The sequence below is a fragment of the Telopea speciosissima genome, chromosome 2 (genome assembly GCF_018873765.1).
Source record: "Telopea speciosissima isolate NSW1024214 ecotype Mountain lineage chromosome 2, Tspe_v1, whole genome shotgun sequence".
NCBI lineage: Eukaryota > Viridiplantae > Streptophyta > Magnoliopsida > Proteales > Proteaceae > Telopea > Telopea speciosissima.
The window spans coordinates 43,892,907-43,914,101 of NC_057917.1; the positions used below are offsets into that span (position 1 = coordinate 43,892,907).

Consider the following 21,195-nt stretch of genomic DNA (forward strand, 5'->3'; position numbering starts at 1 on the left):
GGGCCCAAGCCATGCTTTTAAAGTTAATGTACTTGGCCGATTAAAGGACCTCACCCAAGCAGGCCCTAAGTAGACAATTAAAAGATCCTATACAAACAAGCCCTAAGTAGACAATTAAAAGACCCTACCCAAATAGGCCCTAGTGGGTATTTTTATATATATGGTAGCTAAGGCTAAGGACTAGTCGTTTTTCATTTCCTAGCTAACCTAGTCCGTTCAAGTGAGGAGAGAGTTATGAAGAGAGAAAGACAACAAGGAGGAGAAGAAGAGGGGATCGATTGCATGAGCTTGGATCTACAAGGAGGACCTCTTGTGTACCTCAAATTAGGTAGGCCAAGAACACTCTTGCCTCTCTTCCTTCTCTTTTCTCTGTTTTAGGTTTGAGCTTTGATGGCACTCTTTGTTTCAGTTTTGAGCTTGGGGTTCCTCTTGGAACCAAATGAATTAGCTTAAGCTTGTCTTTGGGACTCCATTAATGTGTTTTAGTCCTATTAGAACCTCTATTAAGACCTCCAGCTAAATCTCTTTGATCCTAGAGCTTCAACCATCAAAGGAAACCCTAAATCTAGACTTTGAGTGTATGATCCTTTAAATCCCTTAATCTTTTGATGATGGGTCCTTGTAAGACCTTAATAGACCCTAGCACACCCCTCTCCCTAGTCCCTTAGAACTTAAAGAACCAAATGGAGCAAATATGCACTGTTAAAGACCTTAAAATTGCACCTGGGTTGCATTGGATGCAGAGCCCTGTGTGCATCCGATGCTAAATTTGATGAGGCCTGAGCCTGCAGGAAAGGTCGGATGCAAGGTCAGATGCAAGACCCTGTCTGTATCCGTGTTAAATCTGATGCTGCATCCGATGTTAAATTCGATGCTGCATCCGATGAGGCCTGAGCCTACAAGAAAGGTTGGATGCAAGACCCTGTCTGCATCCGATGTTGCTTCCGATGCTATTTTGAAGCCTATAATTTATGTAACTTTGATGGCTTCTCTATGAGGCCTTCCATATCCCTTCTAACACTCTTACTCACTTTATTAGGCATCAGCACACGTGCAAGGGAGTGATTTTGAGTGGGAATCATTGCACTTATACAAGTTCTGTTACAAGTAACCGATGAGTGGGTTTTGGGTGATTTCCTTGGGTTTGCTTATGATAATTCTATCGAACATGTTATTGCATCATAATTGAGCATATTGCATACTTGCATATTATTCTTGATACATGATGTGATATGAGAACTGTTGTGAATTGTATTCTTCTCCTGTATCGGGTTACGGTGCTAGTACCGGTACCAGAACCCAAGAAATGTATAAGATATCCTCTATTGCATGCCATGATGATCTATATGCACTGTGTTGTGCTGATACCCAGGTAATAGATGGAATGAGATGTTGATGCACCCAGAATACCTCTCGAGACAATAGGTTTTCATGTAGTATAACTGCGGTTAGGATCTTTGTTTCCCTATGCTACGACCTTTATCAACAGTGGTTTAGGTGTTGGGTGATCAGGGCTCCGGTTGCCTGTGGAGGAGAGAGGTCAGGTAAGAGATGACCACTAATCATCGGAGTTTGCCACTGGGTGGTTTTGGTGGCTTCGACCAGCGTAGGTCCCCTGGTGGCAATTGAGCTCTCATTATGGCGATAACATAAGTGACCCATAGTGTCTCCTGAGTTGTCATAGTAGCATATGCCTATTGACTTGGTCTTGTGTGCTAGGTGGAAAATGAATTAACATGCACATGCATCATGAACTATGTGTGATTGTGCATCCCCTTTTCTCTCTCACAAGCTGAGTGGAGCTAACCCCTTTGTGCACAACTTTTTAGATTTTGATGCAGATGATTTTGGTACTGTGGAGCCAGAGGCTATGACTGAGGATCATACTGATGGTTGCCCCTTGATGATTATGCCTACGGGGCATACTATTACTTGGGATTCGATCCCATTTTTTTATTTTAAGAGCCTTGTGCTTTGTATAAACTTTTATGTATTACATTTTTGGTAGTTACTTGATGGGCATAGGAATTTTGTAACTATACTACTTAGTATCATTAGCCAATGAACATCTTGTAATTATTTAATTTACTCTTTCGCAAACTCTGATCTATCTTGGGGTGTAATATCCCTTTGTCTTTCGCATTTTGATATTATTGTATTTTAATATTGATTTATGATTGTGGATTAGGACACTATATTTGTGATCCTGGTAGCTTATTGGGATGACATGTGTCATCCCAAGCATACCCTTTATTTAGTATTTTATCCCTTGTTGGGATAGGGGTGTGGCATCAGTAACCTCTTGTTGGAGAGTAAGGATGTGCTGATCACGATCTTGACAGACTAGCTGCAGATCCTTATAGTCCTTATCGAGCTTATTATACACGTAAGCATACTTCCTCTTTCGTAGCACAACCTCAGAGGCATAAGCCAGCGCCTAAAAAGTTAAATGGGTCAGGAGAATGAAAAGGTTCATTAAAAGTAGAGAAACAGAAAGAAAGAGAAATTACCTTATAAGCCCAACCATAGGCTTTACTCTCCAAGGAATCATCTTTCATATCGGAGAACCCGATCAGCGGGAGGAATGCAGTTCAACGCCATTTGCTCGACAGCAATGGCGTCACCCAAAACTTTTTGGTCGACTCATACTGACCACTTGGGAATAAATGTGTTCGGAGACATTTTTACCTTTCCCTTGGAGGGCTTCTTCAGTGTGTCTTCAGGTAAGCTGATGCTCGGTAGCACCATAAGTTGACTGCTTTTTTGGGACTCAGGAGGGACACCATCCCAAGCACCATTATCCGTGGCTTTGAGAATCTTCACCGAGAGCACCTTATCTTTCTTGCTGTCACAATGGCTTTGGCTCTCGGGGACCTCAGTATGCAGGCCACCCTTCTTTCTAGACTCCTTGGGAGGAGCCCCCTCTGGCTCGGTGGGAGCCAACTACCTCTTCCTCCCATCTAGCTACGTGGGAGAGGTCAACTCATCCCTAGTAATCCCGATGTTCCCCGGGTCGAGGAAATCCATCCTTGAACCTAAGTCAATATCCATTGCATCAAATAATGAAGCAAGGTCAGTACAATGAAGGAATATAGAACAAGCCCACTAACATATTTGAAGCCTCACCCCTCTCCAGGCGAGACATGTCTAGGGCATTGATGTTGGCAAGTTCCACGGGACTCTTGGTTTCCATTATTATTCAGAGGGTTTCCAGATCCTCGTCGTCAAGGGGTGGGATCCTGTTCCGAGCAGAAGTGTTGGGTGAACACCAGAAATGTGAAAACCTAAATCCCGAGCCTGAAGCCCAAAAGAACCTCTATTTCCAAGCATGGATGGAGGATAGAATTTTTCGCATAATCCGAATGTTGGAATCTCGCTGGCGGAGATAATACGAACCAGGGTGGGAGCTAAGTGACGTGAACAGGAAGCATCTTATGAACAATGTAGGGAAATCACGTCTATGTAACTGGGCACACCTAAGGATGAAGGCACCAACGCACCTCCAAGAATTTGGGAGTAACTGGCTAGGAGCTACTCCATTATGTTTAAGAAGGAGGGAAATGGACCAGGGAATAGGAAGGTGAAAACTGGCTTCGAAGGCATAAAAAATAAGACTAATCCCACCGGGATGGTTGGTATTAGCCCTATCTTTAGGAATGGAAGCCCTAAGATTAATAGATTCAGGAATCAAATAGATTTCTCGAATCTCAACAACATCAGAAACATCTAACACGGAAGGGATGTCTTCTGCCCTCTTTCCTATTGTGGGATCGATCTGGGGTTGGTGAGTGTGATAGACCCTACCATGGGAGGGGGCTGAAATTTTCTTCGAAGGCCTACTAGAGGAGGTACCGGTGGCAGCACTGAACCGAGTGCGGTGTACCATTGCGAACTCCCCACAGGAAATCATGACAACATCCCCAGACACAGGAGCTAGAACAACTTGTCTGACTCCTCAAATAGGGATGTAGTATCCCTCACAGTTTTAGAAACCGAGGTATGTTTAGAACTTAACATTTCTTGATAAAAAGAAAAGAAATCAAATGCAGAAAGAGAGGAGAACTTACTCAAACAAGAAGAATGTAGTTGAAGAGAAAGCACAGAGCAGAAAGCTTCAAGGAATATTATAAAGGTAGAAAATCAAAACTCCAAAGCTTCAGAACTTGGAAACGATAAAGAAGAATAAAGGTCTAAGGAAGTTAAAGCCTTAAATACCTTGAGGAAAAGGTTGGACACTTCAGATCATTCCAACATGTTCCAGTGGATGGTCGAGATGCAACCAAAAATTCAAAATCAGAACGTGGGAGGACACGTGTCGTACCATCAATGGAAGCTTCTTCGACAAGGTAAAATCGGGATACTAAGCATTTCAAATTCAACCTTATGATGTCTTTTTAGATCCCCTCGAGAGGCACAAAATCCAAAAGATATATTGGGCTCACGTGCTAGAAACGGTGGTGCAGTTTTGGGAATCAATGCTTCGTATCCAGGGGTATAACCATCAACGAAAACAATGTGTTTTAGAAACGAAACAACTTCTCTGTCCGAGAGGTGTTCAGTGATACCGATCATCCTAATTAACCGATCATCAACATAAATCCCATGGTCCACCAAGATTAAGAATAACAGATAACCGAGCATGATGGTCGATACCCTACTACGGGAGGGGGCTAAAGTTTTCTTTGAAGGCCTACTGGAGGAGGTATCGGCGGCAGCACCGGACCAAGTGCGGTGTACCACTGGGAACTCCCCATAGGAAATCACTACAACATCCCCAGACACTAGAGCGGGGAAAAACTTGTCTGACTCCTCAAATAGGGATGTAGTGTCCCTCACAATTTTAGAACCGAGGTATTTTTAGAACTTGACATTTCTTGATAAAAAGAAAAGAAATCAAATGCAGAAGGAGAGGAGAACTTACTCGAATGGGAAGAATGTACTTGAAGTGAAAGCACATAGCAAAGAGCTTTAAGGAATATTATAAAGGCAGAAAATCAGAACTTCAGAGCTTCAGAACTTGGAAACGATAAAGAAGAATAAAGATCCAAGGAAGTTAGAGCCTTAAATACTCAGACGAAAAGGTTGGACGCTTCAGATCATTCCAACATGTTCCAATGGATGGTCAAGATGCAATCGAAAATTCAAAATTAGAACGTGGGAGGACACGTGTCATACCATGAAAGGAAGCTTCTTCGACAAGGTAAAACTGGGATACTAAGCATTTCAAATTCAACTTTATGATGTCTTTTTAGATCCCCTCGAGAGCCACAAAATCCAGAAGATATTTTGGGCTCGTGCTAGAAATGGCAAATGGTGGCGCACTTTTGGGAACCAATGCTTTGTATCTAGGGGTGTAACCGTCAACGGCAATAACGTATTTTAGAAATGAAACAACTTCTCTATCCGAGAGGTGTTCGGTGATACCGATCATCCTAATTAACCGATCATCAACATAAATCCCATGGTCCACTAGGATCAAGAATAATAGATAACCAAGCATGATGGTTGGTAGAGTGATACTCAGAAGAGATGTGAAGTCCTCCCTATGCCTTGCTCAAGACAAAGGGAGTAGGGGGCAAATGATACACCATTTTGTATCCCACCAGTTATAGGACGACGTGTGGAAGAGTGGGGCCCTAGAAGCATATTCTGTCGAAGATTCATATGTCATATGTGACTAGGCAAAACGTGGGTAGACACATCAGCAAGGTTAGTTGGAATGACTCCCAATGGCCTTACGAATGGTAACCACACTCCATATATGGGAAGAGTCCTAATGGCTGAAAATTAGGAGAGGGTCACTCTGATGAGGCATAAAACACCCCACCTATCAGAGGCTACCACGTGGCCGACCCGACCTCAGTCCAAGAACCGAGTTGGGCCGAGCAGGAAATTGGGCCGACCCCATATCCAATAAGTCACCTTACAAAGCTTTGTTTGGAGCGAGCTAGCGGTGGCGAGGCCGAGATTATCTGGTCAGCCATAGACACCTAGCCGAGCTCATGGCCGAACCAACCTCCCGAGCTCGACCTCCATTGCCGACCCCATGGGCCGACTTCGTAGGCGAGCCCTCCTCCATTGAATCTCTCATAGCCCCCAGGGAACTCAGGCACGTCGGCACATCCCAGAATCACGGGATAAGGACCGAGCCACGATCCCAGTAGCGACACGGAATCGCACCACACATGGACTCTTACCTTAATAAGAGTCAGGCCCAAAAATAACTCTCCACTCCGCTCTACGAGAGAACCTTCGAAAGAAGGACTCCTACCATACTAGGACTCTTCCAAACCGTCTCATCTCCTCCTTACCCTATAAATACGAGGTATGGCAGGCACTATTCTGCATCTTGCTTTCTACACGATTCGTTGTCGCGTTGGAGACCGACTTGAGCATCAGAGAGAGTCCTAGGCGGAGCCACACCGGCCCTCTTGCGCTCATTGCTTGGTTTTTTGCGGGTTCATCCGCAGGCCGAACCAAGCACCGGAGGTTTTCAAGCGCCATGATTTGGCACGTGCATGGGAGCGACATCGGCAAGCATCGTCGTTTACGCCAATTCCCGAGCAATAATAATGGTGCACACGAGTCGGGACTGACATGGCTCTACTTCCCACGGAGGAGCTGCAACCCGTTGTGCGACGAGGCGATCACCGCCCCGAAGCCTCTCGGCGGGGATAAGCAGAGACCCCTAGGGCGGTAGTGCGCAGCCCATCACGGGCACCATTCCCCCTCCGAGAGAGCGGGAATGGGGGAGGTGCGCTAACCAGGCCGCGGCTAGCCGAGTGCAGGCTGAGCCAAGTTTGGGCGGGAATGGCCTACCGGCACCGCCACCCTTGCCGGAGAGTTTGGACCCGAAGCCCCGGCAAATAATCGGCGAGTTATGGGTTTGCGGCTGCAGATGCTCCACACCAACCGAGATCTTGTGCGCCTTCATGAACCGGATGGCCGGCGGGCTGATGGGCCAGCCGCCCGACGCGCTCCCTCCGGCAGTCGTGGCCCGCTGAAAGAAACTTACTGACAAAATGGTGGCGGCGTAGGGCCGAGCCGAGTCGGGCTGCGTCCTCGCCCCGTCTCGTCGAAGACTCCACCTCCGCGCTGATGGCGCTCGGCGGGTGAACAAGAACATCGCCAAAGCCGCGAGCAGGCGGGAAATTGAGCCGGCCGGCTGCTAGCAAGGAGGTCGGTATTTTACGGACGGATCGGAGGAAGGGCGAACCGCCGAGGAGATTCCGAGAACAAAGGAAGACCCGGTAGAAGGCGCGCGAGACACGGAGAAGGATCGCGTCATACTCCCGAGCGTCGAGCTCACCTCCACGAGAAGAACAACGGGGAGCCCCAGGGTCCAACTTCCAAGAAGAAAAAGAACAAGGAAGGATGGTGAGGACCGAGCTGACCCGGAATGGCCGACCTACGGCGGGGCGACCAACCCTATCGACCCGGGCGAGGAGGCGGTTGGCGAGCACGAAAGCCGAGCTAGAGAAGCGGCTACGAGATTTGGCCGAGCAAGTGGAGGGGTTGAAGAAACAAGCGACCCCGGATGCCTACTCTTTGGTGGGCATCACCGTATCCTCCCGAGATCATGACGCGCCGCTACCGCGGTTTCAAACCTCCCCGTTCGGCCGTCGACGGGGCGGCCGACCCGAAGCAGATCACATCAACTACTTTAATGCGATGATGACCATGTGCGGGGCCGAGATCATCTCTTGCGAGCCTTCCCTGAATCCCTCAAAGGCGCGGCGACCTCATGGTTCTCCTGGTTGCCGTCGAATTCCATAAAAGCTTCGCTCAACTCTGCCGAACCTTTGTCACGCGCTTCAAGTAGTATGAAACATAAGAAGACCACGGTCAACCTCCTCGGCGTGAAGCAAAGGCCCGACGAGTCGATCCGAGCATTCGTCTCCCACTTCAACAAGGAATCCTTGGACATCAAGGATTTGGATGAGGCCCACGGCCCATACGGCTATGAGCAACGGATTGGCCGACATGGACCTTATCAAGGACTTGGCAGAGAAGCCGAGCAAAAAAGCCTGGCCGAGCTCTTGGAGAGGTGCAACGAGTTCACAAATATGGCGAGGTCCTCCAAGCCCGGAAGAACACGAAGGTGTATCGGCAAGAAAAGGCCGACAACGGCGATAAAGGGAAGACAAAGGCCAAGGACAAATCACGAGATGACGGTCGGATCGAGCTCGGAGCCAGACTACACGCCGAATCGTCTCGCAGGAGATCCGATGCAAATACAAGATGGGGGTACATCCGCCGACCCGACCGATCAGCGGGGTCATCTCGAAATCCCAACAAATATTGCCAATTCCACAAGGACACGGTCACGACACGAAGATTGTTATCGGTGAAAGAGAAATCGAAGAGCTAAAAGCGGAGCCGCGAAGCGATATTTCAAGGAGGCCGAGAAGATCGTGGAGGTCGGCGGCTGATGACCGAGATCAAAGAAGAGCGAGCCTAAGGCCAAAAACGAGCGAGTTGAAAGAGGCGATGACAAGGTCGAGCCGAGAAGAAGGAGGGCGGATCGGGCGAGCAATGATAAGGGAGCCCCCATATACACTATCCTCGGAGGGCCGGGCAAGAGAGTACTCGAAAGGCTAAGGCAAGCGCTCGCTTCATCGGAGTAGCGAGATGCCCGCCAAGAAACTCAAGCCGGCGGTGACGATCTCCTTCACCGAAGCCGACCTCGAAGGTATAAGTTTACCTCATGAGCGATGCTTTAGTGGTGCGGTAGAAATTGCGAGCAGGCCCGTCCACGTGTATTGGTCGATACCGGGCGCATCCATGGACCTTATGTCACTAGAAGCGTGCGAGCAATTTGGCTTCGGCGACGATGCGCTCAAGCCGAAGGCACCTCGCTTCACGGGTTCTCGGGAGGCGGCGCGACCATCAAGGGCTCGTCGATCTACTAGTCACAATTGGGCAAGCTCCATGCCGGGCAATGATCCAAGTCAAATTCATGGTGGTACGGTCGGTAGTGGCTTTCAATGCCATACTCGGCCGTCCTTCATTGGACCGCCCTCCAAGCCATCATCTCACTGACTCACTTGAAAATGAAGTTCCCACAGGAAGCGGTGTCGGCGAGGTCCGAGGCAATCGAGAGGAAGAAGGCACGAGAGTGCTACGCTACTTCGTCAAGCAAAATAAGGGTAATGTTCGAGGAATGGCCATGTGCGTCGAGCATCTCCCGAGAAGATCGGGGGATGAGCTTATCGAGAGAAGGGGACCGTGGAAGACTGACCCCACTTCATCTCGGCGAAGATGACCCGGCAAAGGTGGTCAGCTCGGATCACTACTAAATGAAGATCAAGGAGGCGGCTCGAGTTTTCTTAAGCGAACGCCCGATGTCTTCGCTGGTCAGCGCTGACATGTCGGACATACCCGGACATATAGCCGAGCACCGACTCCATGTGGATCCGGGTCAAAAACCAATCCGCGAAGAGAAGGAACTACGCACTTGATCGACAAACTACAATCAAAGAAGAGGTGGAGAAGCTTCGCGATCGGGATTCATCGAGAGGAGAAATTCCCGACTTGGTTGGCTAACGTCGTCATGGTCCCTAAACCGAGCGGGGAAGTGGAGAATGTGTGTTGACTACACCGACCTCAACAAGGCTTGCCCAAAAGATGAATACCCATTACCTCGGATCGACCTCTTGATCGACGCCACGGTAGGTCATGAGATCTTGAGCTTCATGGACGCGTACTCCGGCTACAACCAAATCATGATGCATGAGGAGGGCGAGTCGTACCACGGCCTTCCGGCGACCAAGAGAATTTACTGCTACAAGGTCATGCCGTTCGGATTGAAGAACGCCGGGCGACATACAGCGCCTCATGAACTATATATTCCCTGAGCAGATCGGAAAGAACATGGAAGTCACGTGGGCGACATGTTGGTGAAAAGTTTGAAGGCGAGAACCACTTGGCGGACTGGAAGAAGCCTTCGGCGTATTGAGGAAGAACCGGATGAAGCTGAATCCCGCCAAGTGTGCATTGGCGTAACCTCGGGAAAATTCCTCGGCTTCATGGTCTCTATCGAGGCATCGAAGCCAATCGGCAAAATCGAGCCATCAAGAGATGAGTCCTCAAGGACGATCAGAAATGCTGAGCCTAAACGGACGTGTGGCGGCGTTAGCGCGATTCATGTCGAATCGGGCGACAAGTGCCTACCGTTCTTTAAGGCCTAAAGAATATCCGGAACCCAAAAGACTTTATCGGTCGTCGAATGCCGGGAAGCTTTTAAAGAGCTGAAGAAATATTTGGAGAACCGCCTCTTCTCAGCCGACCTGAACCAAAGAGGAGCTTCAAATCTACTTAGCCGCCACTCCGTAGCGGTCGGTGCGGTGTTGATCGAGAAGAGAGTCGAACTCAAAGGCCGATATACTATATCAGCCACGTTCTTGTTGATGCCAAGACAAGGTATTCGGGTTCGAGAAGGTAGCATTCGCTCTAGTCATGGCTGCAAGGAAACTAAGGCCGTACTTCCAAGCTCATCCGATCGCGATCGACCGACCAGCCACTCAAGAAGAAATATTGCAAAAACCCGGCGTTTTGGGGCGGCTGATTTTACAGGCGGTTGAGCTAAGTGAATACGATATAAGCTATCGATCGAGACGGCGATAAAAGGACAAGCCCTTGCCGACTTCATCGCGAATGCGGGTTCGAACATGAGGCCGGAGAAGAAAAACAGTCGAGGAGGTTGGGGCTACGGCCAACCCGATTTGGACCATGAATGTCGGCGGCTCAAGCAACTCCCGGAGGAAGCGGGGCGGCCTAATACTGTAAGCCCGAAGGCTTCTGGTCCAATATGCCCTAAGGTTCAAGTTTCCGCCTCGAACAACGAGGTGAGTATGAAAGCCCTTCTATTGGACTTGAGTCGGCAAAGCTATGGGCATAAAGCGGTTAAAGGTGCGGAGACTCCCAACTTGTGGTCAACCAGGTTAACGGAGACTACGGCGAAAGGCGAAAGGATGATAGCATACAGGCCGAGGCCCAAGATCGATCTCGAGTTCGAGCACTTTGAGATGACTCGAATTCGAGAAAAGAGAATGCACGCGGTGGACTCCTTATCCGAGGTTGGCGAGAGCCGACCTCAATACTGAGCCGGTCGGTATACATAGAAATATTGGAGAAGCCATCCTTACAAGAAGAAAGCGTAAAGCACATTGAAGAGGGCGGGCCGACTGGTTGGACCCCATTGTCAACTACTTGGAGAATGACCTGCTCCGGGGGAGAGGCGAAGCAAGGAAGGTCAAGATCCGAGCTTCCAAGTACTCGATGATCGATGGAGTACTCTACAAAGGGCAATCTCGGCCCCTCTTCTCCGATGTCTGCAGGACCAAAGGGGGCGAGTATGCACTAGCAGGGTGCATGAGGGAATATGCGGGAGTCACATGGGCGGCCGAGCTCTTGCATACAAGATACTTCGGCAAGGATTCTATTGGCCAAGAATGCAAGAAGAGGCCATGAGATACGTGAAGACGTGTGAGAAGTGCCAACTGTCGCGCCAATCCCAAGCCGACCAGCAACAAAGTTAAGCTCAATCTTGAGCCCAATCCCATTCGCTATGTGGGGAATGGACATTCTCGGAGATTTCACCGGCATCGGAAGCAGAAAATACGTAGTAGTAGCGATCGATTACTTCACCAAGTGGGTCAAGGCCGAGCCCCTTGCCACCATCACCGAGAAGAACATGGAGAAATTTTTCGAGATAAGGTCATCTACCGGTTCGGACTATCGAAGTTCTCATCAGCGATAATGGCACGCAATTCAACAACCGAGCCTTCCGAGAGTTCTGCGAGCACTTCCACATTGACTTCCGACCCATCTCGGTAGCTCATCCATAAGCAAATGGACAAGTAGAAGTGTCCAACCGAACATTACTCGCCGGCATTAAGAGAAGGTTGGATGAGGCCAAGGGGAGATGGGTGGAAGAACTCCCAAGCGTCCTATGGGCATATCGGACGACTATAAGAACTCCAACGGGGAGAGCCCATTTCACCTCGCTTATGGGACCGAAGCCCTCGCACTTGGTTGAAGTTATGGCCTCATCGTGCCGAGTGCTCAACTTCGATGAAAAGACCTATGAAGATGGGCTGAGAGCAAATCTTGACTTCCTCGATGAAGTCAGAAAATGCCCTACTCAGACGCGGCGTACAAGCAGAGAAGACTGGCAAGCTACTATGATTCAAGAGTCAAGAAGCGGCATTTCCGTCAAAGGGGACCTTGTTTTCAGAAAACTCGGCGCATCGCCCGAAGCAACAAGGAAAATTAGCACCAAATTGGGAAGGCCGTACATAGTCTCCAAGCAAATTCGCCCAGCACGTATCGCTTCGAGACTCAGGGGACAAGAAGGTACCGAGACCTTGGAACTCGGAAAATTTGAAGAAGTTTTTCAATAATTGAGCATGCTTGTATTAGGCTTGGTTCGACATTTGATTCAATAAAGTCTTTTCTCCAATACTTAACGTATTGGCAAGCTCCCAAGTTGAAGTCGTAAGACCGGTCCTCATAGACCAGGCCGACATCAATGATCGACCCTCATAGGTCGGCAAGCCAAGTAAATGAGACCGGTCCTCATAGACACTGGCCGACCTCAAAGCCGACCCTCATAGGTCGGCAGCCAAGTCGTAAGACCGGTCCTCATAGACCTGGCCAACCTCAAAGCCGACCCTCATAGGTCGGCGACCAGAAATCGTAAGACCGGTCCTCATAGACACTGACCGACCTCAAAGCCGACCCTCATAGGTCGGCAGCCAAGTCATAAGCCGGTCCTCATAGACCAGGCCGACATCAATGATCGACCATCATAGGTCACAGCCAAGTCGTAAGACCGGTCCTCATAGGCCAGGCCGACCTCAAAAGCCCGACCCTCGTAGGTCGGTGGCGAGTCGTAAGACCGGTCCTCATTGACTGGCCGACCTCTCAAGGGCCGACATCCTGTTTGGCCGAACCTAACAAAGTACAAAATTAAGCTAAGGCATTAGGCTCGGCGGGGAAGGATACTCGGCCACGAGTCCACTTATATGATAGCCTCTCCAATCGGACCGAAGGGAAAGCGAGTTAACCAACTAAGCGAGGATCACATTGACCTCGGGCGTTGTATGACCGAAACCGCCGACGACATGAGGCATGGATAAAAAAGAGCGAGTTCCTAAGCACGGCTAGTGAAGCGACTCGGCGGCTTGGCCACAAACAAAGCGAGAATACGCAAGGAAAAGAATGCGAGGCGCCGAGTTCAAATACTTAGACAAATTCGACAAAAATAAGTTGTTTTATTCATTGTAAGCCAAGTGATCGGCACGGTTACAAAATTGGGCGATTCGGCCCCACAAAAAAAAAAAAAAAAAAAAAAATATTTTTACATCTCGTCTCCTCGGCGTGGGACTTGGGCGACCTCGGAAGCGTCCACGATGCTGGCTCGGGCCGGGGTCTTGGGGTCGGCTCCCAGAGGAGGGCGTTGGCGGAGTAGGTGCCTCAGGGCGAGCTTGGGTGACCTCGGCTCCCTCCTCATCTCCCATCTCCCCTGCGAAGGTAGTCGCATCATCATCAAAAGCAGGAGAGATTGAGATCGGGTATGCCGCCTTGATCTCGGCCAAAAGTTCAGCTCGGCTGCCTCAAAACCCTCGGCGAAGGAGGCTTCACGATCTCATGGCGGATATCGGCGTACTCCTCAGATTGGAGATAGTCTTGCCCGCGCTCCGAGCCGTGGCCAGATCTTCCTTGGCCTTCTCCTTCACCTCGCGGCCGAGCTGCGAGCTCCGGACCTTCTCTCTGCCTAGCCACCTCGGCTTTGGAGCTCTCCACTTTGGCCTCGGCAGCGGTGAGCTTCTCTTGGGTCTCCGACGCCTCGAGCGGCATCACGGGCGTCTGATAAGCCTTCTTGCCTTTGGACGTCCAAAGAATAGTTCTCGGTCGGGAGCCGCTCGAAGCGAGCATGGTCTCCCTTGCTTTGGCGAACCCCTACAAAAAGCATGAGAACAAAATTCAAGACAAATTACCGGATCATATCTAATTCAAGCCGACAAGAAAACTTACCATGTTAAAATCTTGGAATAGGGTGGAGAGGAGCTCGAGGTCGGCGGCGCCTCGAGCTTCTCCTTGTCGGCTGAAGCCGACCGGCATCAAGCCATTCCTTGGCGTGGCGGCCGGCGTCGAGGCGAGTCCCCGGAAAGAGGCGCCAGGTCGGCCTCACGGGGACATTATTGGCGAAGCCCTCCCAGGATGTATCGGGAGATGTTGGTGGGAGAGGCCACGGGCGGAAGGCCGCTACTCGTCGGGTTTACCGAGAGCTTTTGACGCTTGATATCTCTCGGCGGGCTCCTCTCGCCTTTTGGCCTTTCCCTTTCCTCGGAGACCCATACGGACCCGTGTTCTTCTCGGCCTCCGGACCGACCACCGCGTCCAAGCGGTCCCGGCATCACGGCCTTGCCCTTGGAGGCCTTGGAGGACTCTCCCGGGGTTTCTTCTCGGCATTTTCTTTTTCCTATCTGCGATGGTCTCGGCCCTTAAGCCAGCTGTGTCCATTGGAGGAATGTGACCGACCTTTGCAAGAGAAATCGAAAACATAAAAAAATGAGTCGAGAAAAAAAAAAAACTAAGTAAAGGGGTCGGCTCGGACAACGAGAGACAAGCTCGGCAAGGGTTCCTACCAGGGGTCATATGCCAACTCGAAGAAACCCCTCGTCACAGGCTGGAGGACATCGAAGGGGCGACGGCCGGGGATCAGGTCGAGCGAGGTCATCTCATTCTCGGTCGGGGTAGTACCCTATTTACATAGTTCAGGTTCATCTCCTTCCACTCGGTTCGGAGAGGGCTGTTGGGAATAGAAGCAAAGAAAAAGCAGGGCTTCCAATACTTGTTGAAGGTCGGCGTGCCGACCAGAAATTTGTGGCCCCCCTAGAGCCGCACTCTTCCACGATCGGCGGCGAGTAATACCACCCCTTCTCGGGAGACTTCTTGGGAAGAAGAGCCGAGAGAAAAGCGCCACGCTTCGCACCTCGGCCCATCTCGCGAGAACAAAGAGTAGAAGCCGTACCACGGCCAGCCAAAGTTTGGCACCGGTGACCAGGAGACAAATGGAAGTGGTCCAAGATCTGGTCCACCAGGTGAAGCGGGGAGCACGAAGCATACTTGAAGGGTGTCTCGTGCTGAGCCACCTCGCCGGGCCTAATGAAGCAGGCCATCTCCCGGGGTTAGGAACTCGGGCTGGATGTCCTCGGGGATGGCGTAGGTCATCCTCGGATAGTCGAGTCGGCCTCGTGATTGTGCTCGGGCGGTGCCGACACTTTGCCTTCCTCGGGCTCGGGCGTCGGTGAGCGAGCTTACCGAGCCAACCCCATCTCGGACGAATCTCCCTCGCTTGATTCCTCATCGGATGAGGGCGACCCGGAGTTCTCGGCCTGGTGCGGCTGTGGATTGGGCCGCGTGGTCAAACTCCATGGGTAGCAGGGGGCTCGGCCACCTCGGCCTGACAGCTCCACTACATCAGGCTCGTCGAGTCGTCGAGCCACAGGTCTATGGTGGGAGAGCGGACGGGGAGTTCTCGGCTCGGACTCGCGCCCTCTGCCGCCACTGGCGGCGATTCGCCCATAGGACTACTACCAGCGACATCTTGGGGCGGAGAAGACTTATTGGTTGAAGAAGAGCTGGCGGGAGCGAAACAGCGGCCGAGTCGATCCACGAGCGAAGCTTGGCCGAGTCGATCACGAGCAAGCAAGCAGCGAGATCTACCAAGTTGACGGTTCCAAACTTGCCAGAAGTCAATAACTTAGAAGCGGTGAAGAATGAATAGTTAGGAGTCGCCTATTTATAATCCTTGGGTTTTCTTGATCCAGCGGCCGGCCAGAGATCAACATGATCCAACGGCCCGGATCAAAGGATGTTTCGAATTCCCGAGCCCACCATAATGACTCTGTGGCGTGAGTACGGACACCCAACCGTCGGATCGTGCAACGTCAAATCCATGACAATAAATAATCTCGGCCCAACGCAGAATCTTCCAAAACGCCGGGAAACTTGGTCATCACGCCGAGCCGACACACGATGAGTGGGGGGCACGTGATGAGGCATAAAACACCCCACCTATCGAGAGGCTACCACGTGGCCGACCCGACTTAGTCCGAGAACCGAGTTGGGCCGAGCAAGAAATTGGGCCTACCCCATATCCAATAAGTCACTGACAAAGCTTTTTTGAAGCGAGCTAGCCGGTGGGTGAGGCCGAGATTATACGGGTCAGCCATAGACACCTAGCCGAGCTCATGGCGAGACCAACCTCCCGAGCTCGACCTCCATTGCCGACCCCATGGGCCGACCTCGTAGGCCGAGCCCTCCTCCATTGAAGCTCTCATAGCCCCCACTAGGGATCTCCGGGCCACGTCGGCACATCCCGAGAATCACGGGATAAGGGCGAGCCACGATCGGCGCGACAGAGAATCGCACCACACATGGACTCTTACCTTAATAAGAGTCCGACCAAAAATAACTCTCCACTCCTCTCTACGAGAGAACCTTAGAAAGAAGGACTCTTACCATACTAGGACTCTTCCAAACCGTCTCATCTCCTCCTTACCCTATAAATACCGAGGTATGGAGCACTATTCCGCATCTGGCTTTCTACTACACAGTTACGCTGTCGCATTGGAGACCTGACTTGAGCATCGGAGAGTCCTAGGCCGGAGCCACACCGGCCCTCTTGCGCTCATTGCTTGGTTTTTGCAGGTTCATCCACGGGCGAACCAAGCACCGGAGGTTTTCACACGCAACACACTCCTCCAGGGAGTATCCAAAGCCTAGAATGACTCAATCATCCGGAGAAGAAGGAAGGCAATCTTGCACGTCTTTGGAAAGGAGATCATGGGAGAAACATGTATAAAGAGAGGCCATAGTGCCACAAGAAAGGGGAGCAATTATTTAATCAATCAATAAAGATTTGGCAGAGCTCTTCGTGTCCATTACTAATTCTTGTGTCGCAGAGAGGGAAACCTCGCAAATTCAATAACATCTTCCTTTGTGCAACTATAATGATAATAATAATGATAATAATAATAATAATATATAATAATATTACTTTTTTTTTTTGGTTTAATTATTATTATTACTTTCACCATTTGAATACTTTAGATTTTCTCTCTAGTTTCATTTCTTTAGGGGTACTTCGTGATGATCAAATCTTTTTTCTTCTCATAGGGAAGTGAGGCTGGAGGGTGGCAAAACCATCAAATGTGTTAGGGGCCTTAAAACAGTGGAAGTTGTCGAATATAAAGTGAAAAAAACACATGGATTGCAATTGTAGAGAATTGGAGAAGATTTTTTTCCTAAACATGGGATCATTTAAACTAATTGTATCAATACATACAACATTAAGGCTCTATATATATGTTCATAACGGAAAAAAAAATGCTCTATATGTGATATGGGAGAAAGAACGCAACTTGGGCGCGTGTGGTGTGTTGCTCCTATGATCAGACACAGGGGCATGTGAAATAATTGTTGCACCCCATTGGAAAGGCGAAAAATCCCAGGAGTGTGGCAGTGATGCAGGCCCAAGCTCATCAAGTCCACAATGCCCAGTGCCTAGTTAAGTCCAAGAACACCGGACCAAAAGAGAATCAGTCTAAGATTAGCCTTGCTAATGGAGAATCTCTACAATGTCTCTTGATGTACCTTAGTGGATGATGATGTGACACCCACTTTCTTGAAGACAAATGAAGACTCTTGAAGATAGCATTAAGACTCCTCAAAACAATAATCAATGCACCTTGATACAAGAATCAATACATTGTACTTATGCTTGGAATAACCAACAAAAAAGTGCACAAGAATCTCTAGAGTTTTCATAAATCAAGATGTAATCTCAACCCTTGAATCTCATTGTAAATGGACGATCAAGATGTCGTTGGAGCTTTAGGATTTAGCTTTGTTTTGCCTATAAAAGGCCTACCTATCTTATTTATAATAGAGTAGAAATTTTGTTGAAAGAAAATTGCTTTGTGCATTTTGTTAGAACCATGATGAGTTCTCCCATTGAACCTTGAAGAGTTCATCCTCTAGAAAAGCCTAGAAGAGTTTTTCCATCAACCTAGAAGAGTTGGTGTTTTTTTCTTTTGAAAACCTTGAAGAGTTTTCACTCCATCCTAGAAGAGTTGTAGTTTTTCTCATTGCATCCTTTAAGAGATTGTAACCCCTTGGTGTTACCATACATCCTTGAAGAGAAGTGTTTTAGCCCATATTTATCCTTTTTATTTTTTTATTTTGTTCTTCATTTTATTGTTTTGTCTACATTGGTACACTTTGTGTTTGTGCAATTCAATCTCCCGATCACACAAATTCCCTGCCTACACTAGGCGGTCGTTTCGCACGTCCCTGTGTCTAGGGCGCAAGGGCAGAGCACCACAAGTGACTAGGTAGCATTCTCTTTCCCATGTGATATATATTGTGTGGTGGGGTTTCACAAACCTAATTACAATGATTAAACTTGCTCTACGGGTGTACTTCTACATTAATAAACCCACCACATCCCATGTATTTGTATTATTATTGAAAGTGATGAATCCAATATTCCAACTGTGAGCGACAATTCTTTAAAATCAAACTAATTAAATTACTATCCTTTTATATTAAAACAACTAAGTAGTTAACTAGACTGGAGTTAGGTTTTAGGGTTTTTCAATTAATTGCATGTAATACCTTTACTCCAGCTTTTATATAAATATTGAAATCAATTGATGTTGACGGAAGTTTTTCCAACATGGTGTGATTAGAACTTCATTAGAAATTGAACACTTTCTGGTGACCAAAGGGATTATACAAAACCAGACTTTCTTGGTCCAATTTTCAAAATTAATTGATCCAAGTTTGATTCCTATCTTGACCTAACATAAAGGGTCTGCATGATAACACTTCTATTTCTATATTTTTATTTTTTTATTTTTTTATTTTTTTTGATTCCTGGGAACAAAAAAATAAGAAAAACACGTTTGTTAACATTGGTTCATTTTTTTTGTTCATGGGAATGAACCGGAACAAAAAAGTTGCTGAGAAATTGAAAAAAAAAAAGCTCCAATTTGAAGCTTCTCTGTCCCAGAAATAAAAGAAAGAAATAAGCGGAGAGTATTGCTGTTTAATGGGTACATGCTTAATTTGATGGGCAAAGCAGTTTTTTCATGTTCAAAATTAAATCCCACCTCCAATGCAATTTCAACCACCACCATTACCACCTCCACCACTACTACCACCACCTCCACCATTGCCACCACCTCTGCCACCACCACCTCTGCTACCACCAGCACTACCACCACCACCACCATCGATGCTGCCACTACCTCCACCTCCACCTCCACCTCCACCACTACTACCTCTGTCACTGCCACCACTACCACCACCACCTCCGCCACCACTACCACCACCACCTCTGCCACCACAACACTGCCACCATGTCCACCTCGACAAAATTTTTGGGTACTTAATGACGGTTTTTATAAATTTTTTTAGAAGTTCTAAAGACAGAAATGATTGTGCATAACAAATGCGTTTCTATTTCTTTTTTTGCCAAGAAATATAAATTTTATGCATTACCAAACATGTTTCTTTGCCCAGAAATATGCAGAAATACAAAAGGTCAATTCTGGAATAGAATCATGTCCCAGAAACAGAAGTGTTACCATGCATGCCCAAAACAACTAGGTGGTCGTTAAACTAGGTAATGAGACCAAACTCTTTTTGGTTCTTTGCTGGTCTGGTTTCTTAAGCATTAATTGTTCTATGTTGGACTTTGCATTATTCGTTGATAACAATGGTAAATTAAGGTTTAGTTTACTTGTATAATAATTAGGAAAGAGACTGCTACTTGGTCACTTGTTGCACTGAGACACAAGGCCACGTAAAATGATTGTCTTGCCTTAGGGGATTAGGGCCTTTTCATGGGGGCACAACAATTATTTTGCACGGCCTTTAGTTGGATGCAAGGGCCACATGCCGCACACAACCAAATAACATTCTTTCTCCCATAGTAATTAAAGGGAAAGAGAACGATACCTGGTCGCGTATGGTGTGCAGATCCCTAACCCTAGATACATGCCCACATGAAATGACCGCCACATCCTTAGAAATTTCACCTTTTCATGCGGAAGGACGGTCATTTTGGACGGCCTTGTGTCTCGGTGCAAGGGCCGCACACCTCACGCGACCAGATACAAGATACCGTTCTTTCTCCATAATTAAAGACTGAAATGTTTATGGAAATGATTCGAATGAATGGCAAGAAGACGAGATGAGATGAGATGAAATGAAATGAATCCTCAAAATCTCGTGTGATGACTACTAGAGTCTTGAATAGTTGCATTAACAACCCAACAAGAAAAAGAAGCCCGCCCACCTCTACTGTCCAAAGTAGTTATTGTAAACTCCAAAGCCAAACGTCCCCACTCCTCTCCGTATAAATCTACCCCTAAAGAGGTGAAGAGATAGATGGTACTGATCATTTCATCAGTTCTCTCTTTTGAAATCCCACTTATAAGCCATGCCATCATCTTTCTCTTCTTCAATCCATCCCTCTTGTCAATCCAGTGCAGTCAGAAGATCAGCTAAGAACGTTTCTGTCTCTGCTGTTGAAGAACAACCAACTGAACCAAAACCTGTAGATACCACTTTTGATCCAAAGATGAGGCCAACCCAAGAAGAAGAAGAAGAATCCAAGAGGGTTTGTAATGGTTCTTTGTTTATGAAGGAGAAAGTAATGATCAGGTATAGTGAGTGTAGGAAGAACCATGCGGCGAACATTGGTGGTTATGCTGTGGATGGTTGTAGAGAATTCATGGCTTCAGGAGAGGAAGGAACAAGTGGTGCCCTCATGTGTGCTGCCTGTAATTGCCACAGAAATTTCCATAAAAAAGAGGTGGATGGAGAGACCAGCTTCTTATGTGATTGCTCATCGGATTCCACCACTCGGAAATGACTTGATTTCCCTAGAATTCAAATGGGTATCTCCGTTGATCTTTAATTCTTATGTTTTATCTTATCCTCTTGTGTGGTTGATCGATCACCTTTTGATTGATCTTATTATTTAATTGGTTTTGGATATATATGCAATGACTTAATTTCTTTGTTTTGCAGGATCTTGAAGTTGAAAGTAAGAAGTGGAGATTCCTTCCTCAGTTGGATAGATTAATTTAGAACATTTATATTAACTTTTTC

General features: G+C 48.1%; 1 protein-coding gene across 1 annotated transcript; it reads left to right on the top strand.

Moving 5' to 3' along the window:
* Positions 1 to 20,491: 20,491 nt before the first annotated feature.
* On the top strand, positions 20,492 to 20,982 carry LOC122652343 (mini zinc finger protein 1-like). Its single transcript, XM_043846053.1, has one exon. The coding sequence runs from the start codon at positions 20,522 to 20,524 to the stop codon at positions 20,954 to 20,956; it is 435 nt and encodes a 144-aa protein (XP_043701988.1). The 5' UTR covers positions 20,492 to 20,521; the 3' UTR covers positions 20,957 to 20,982.
* Positions 20,983 to 21,195: the final 213 nt, after the last annotated feature.

Coding starts and splice junctions, on each gene's coding strand:
- LOC122652343 (XM_043846053.1), top strand. CDS start 20,522: ATGCCATCATCTTTCTCTTCTTCAATCCATCCCTCTTGTCAATCCAGT.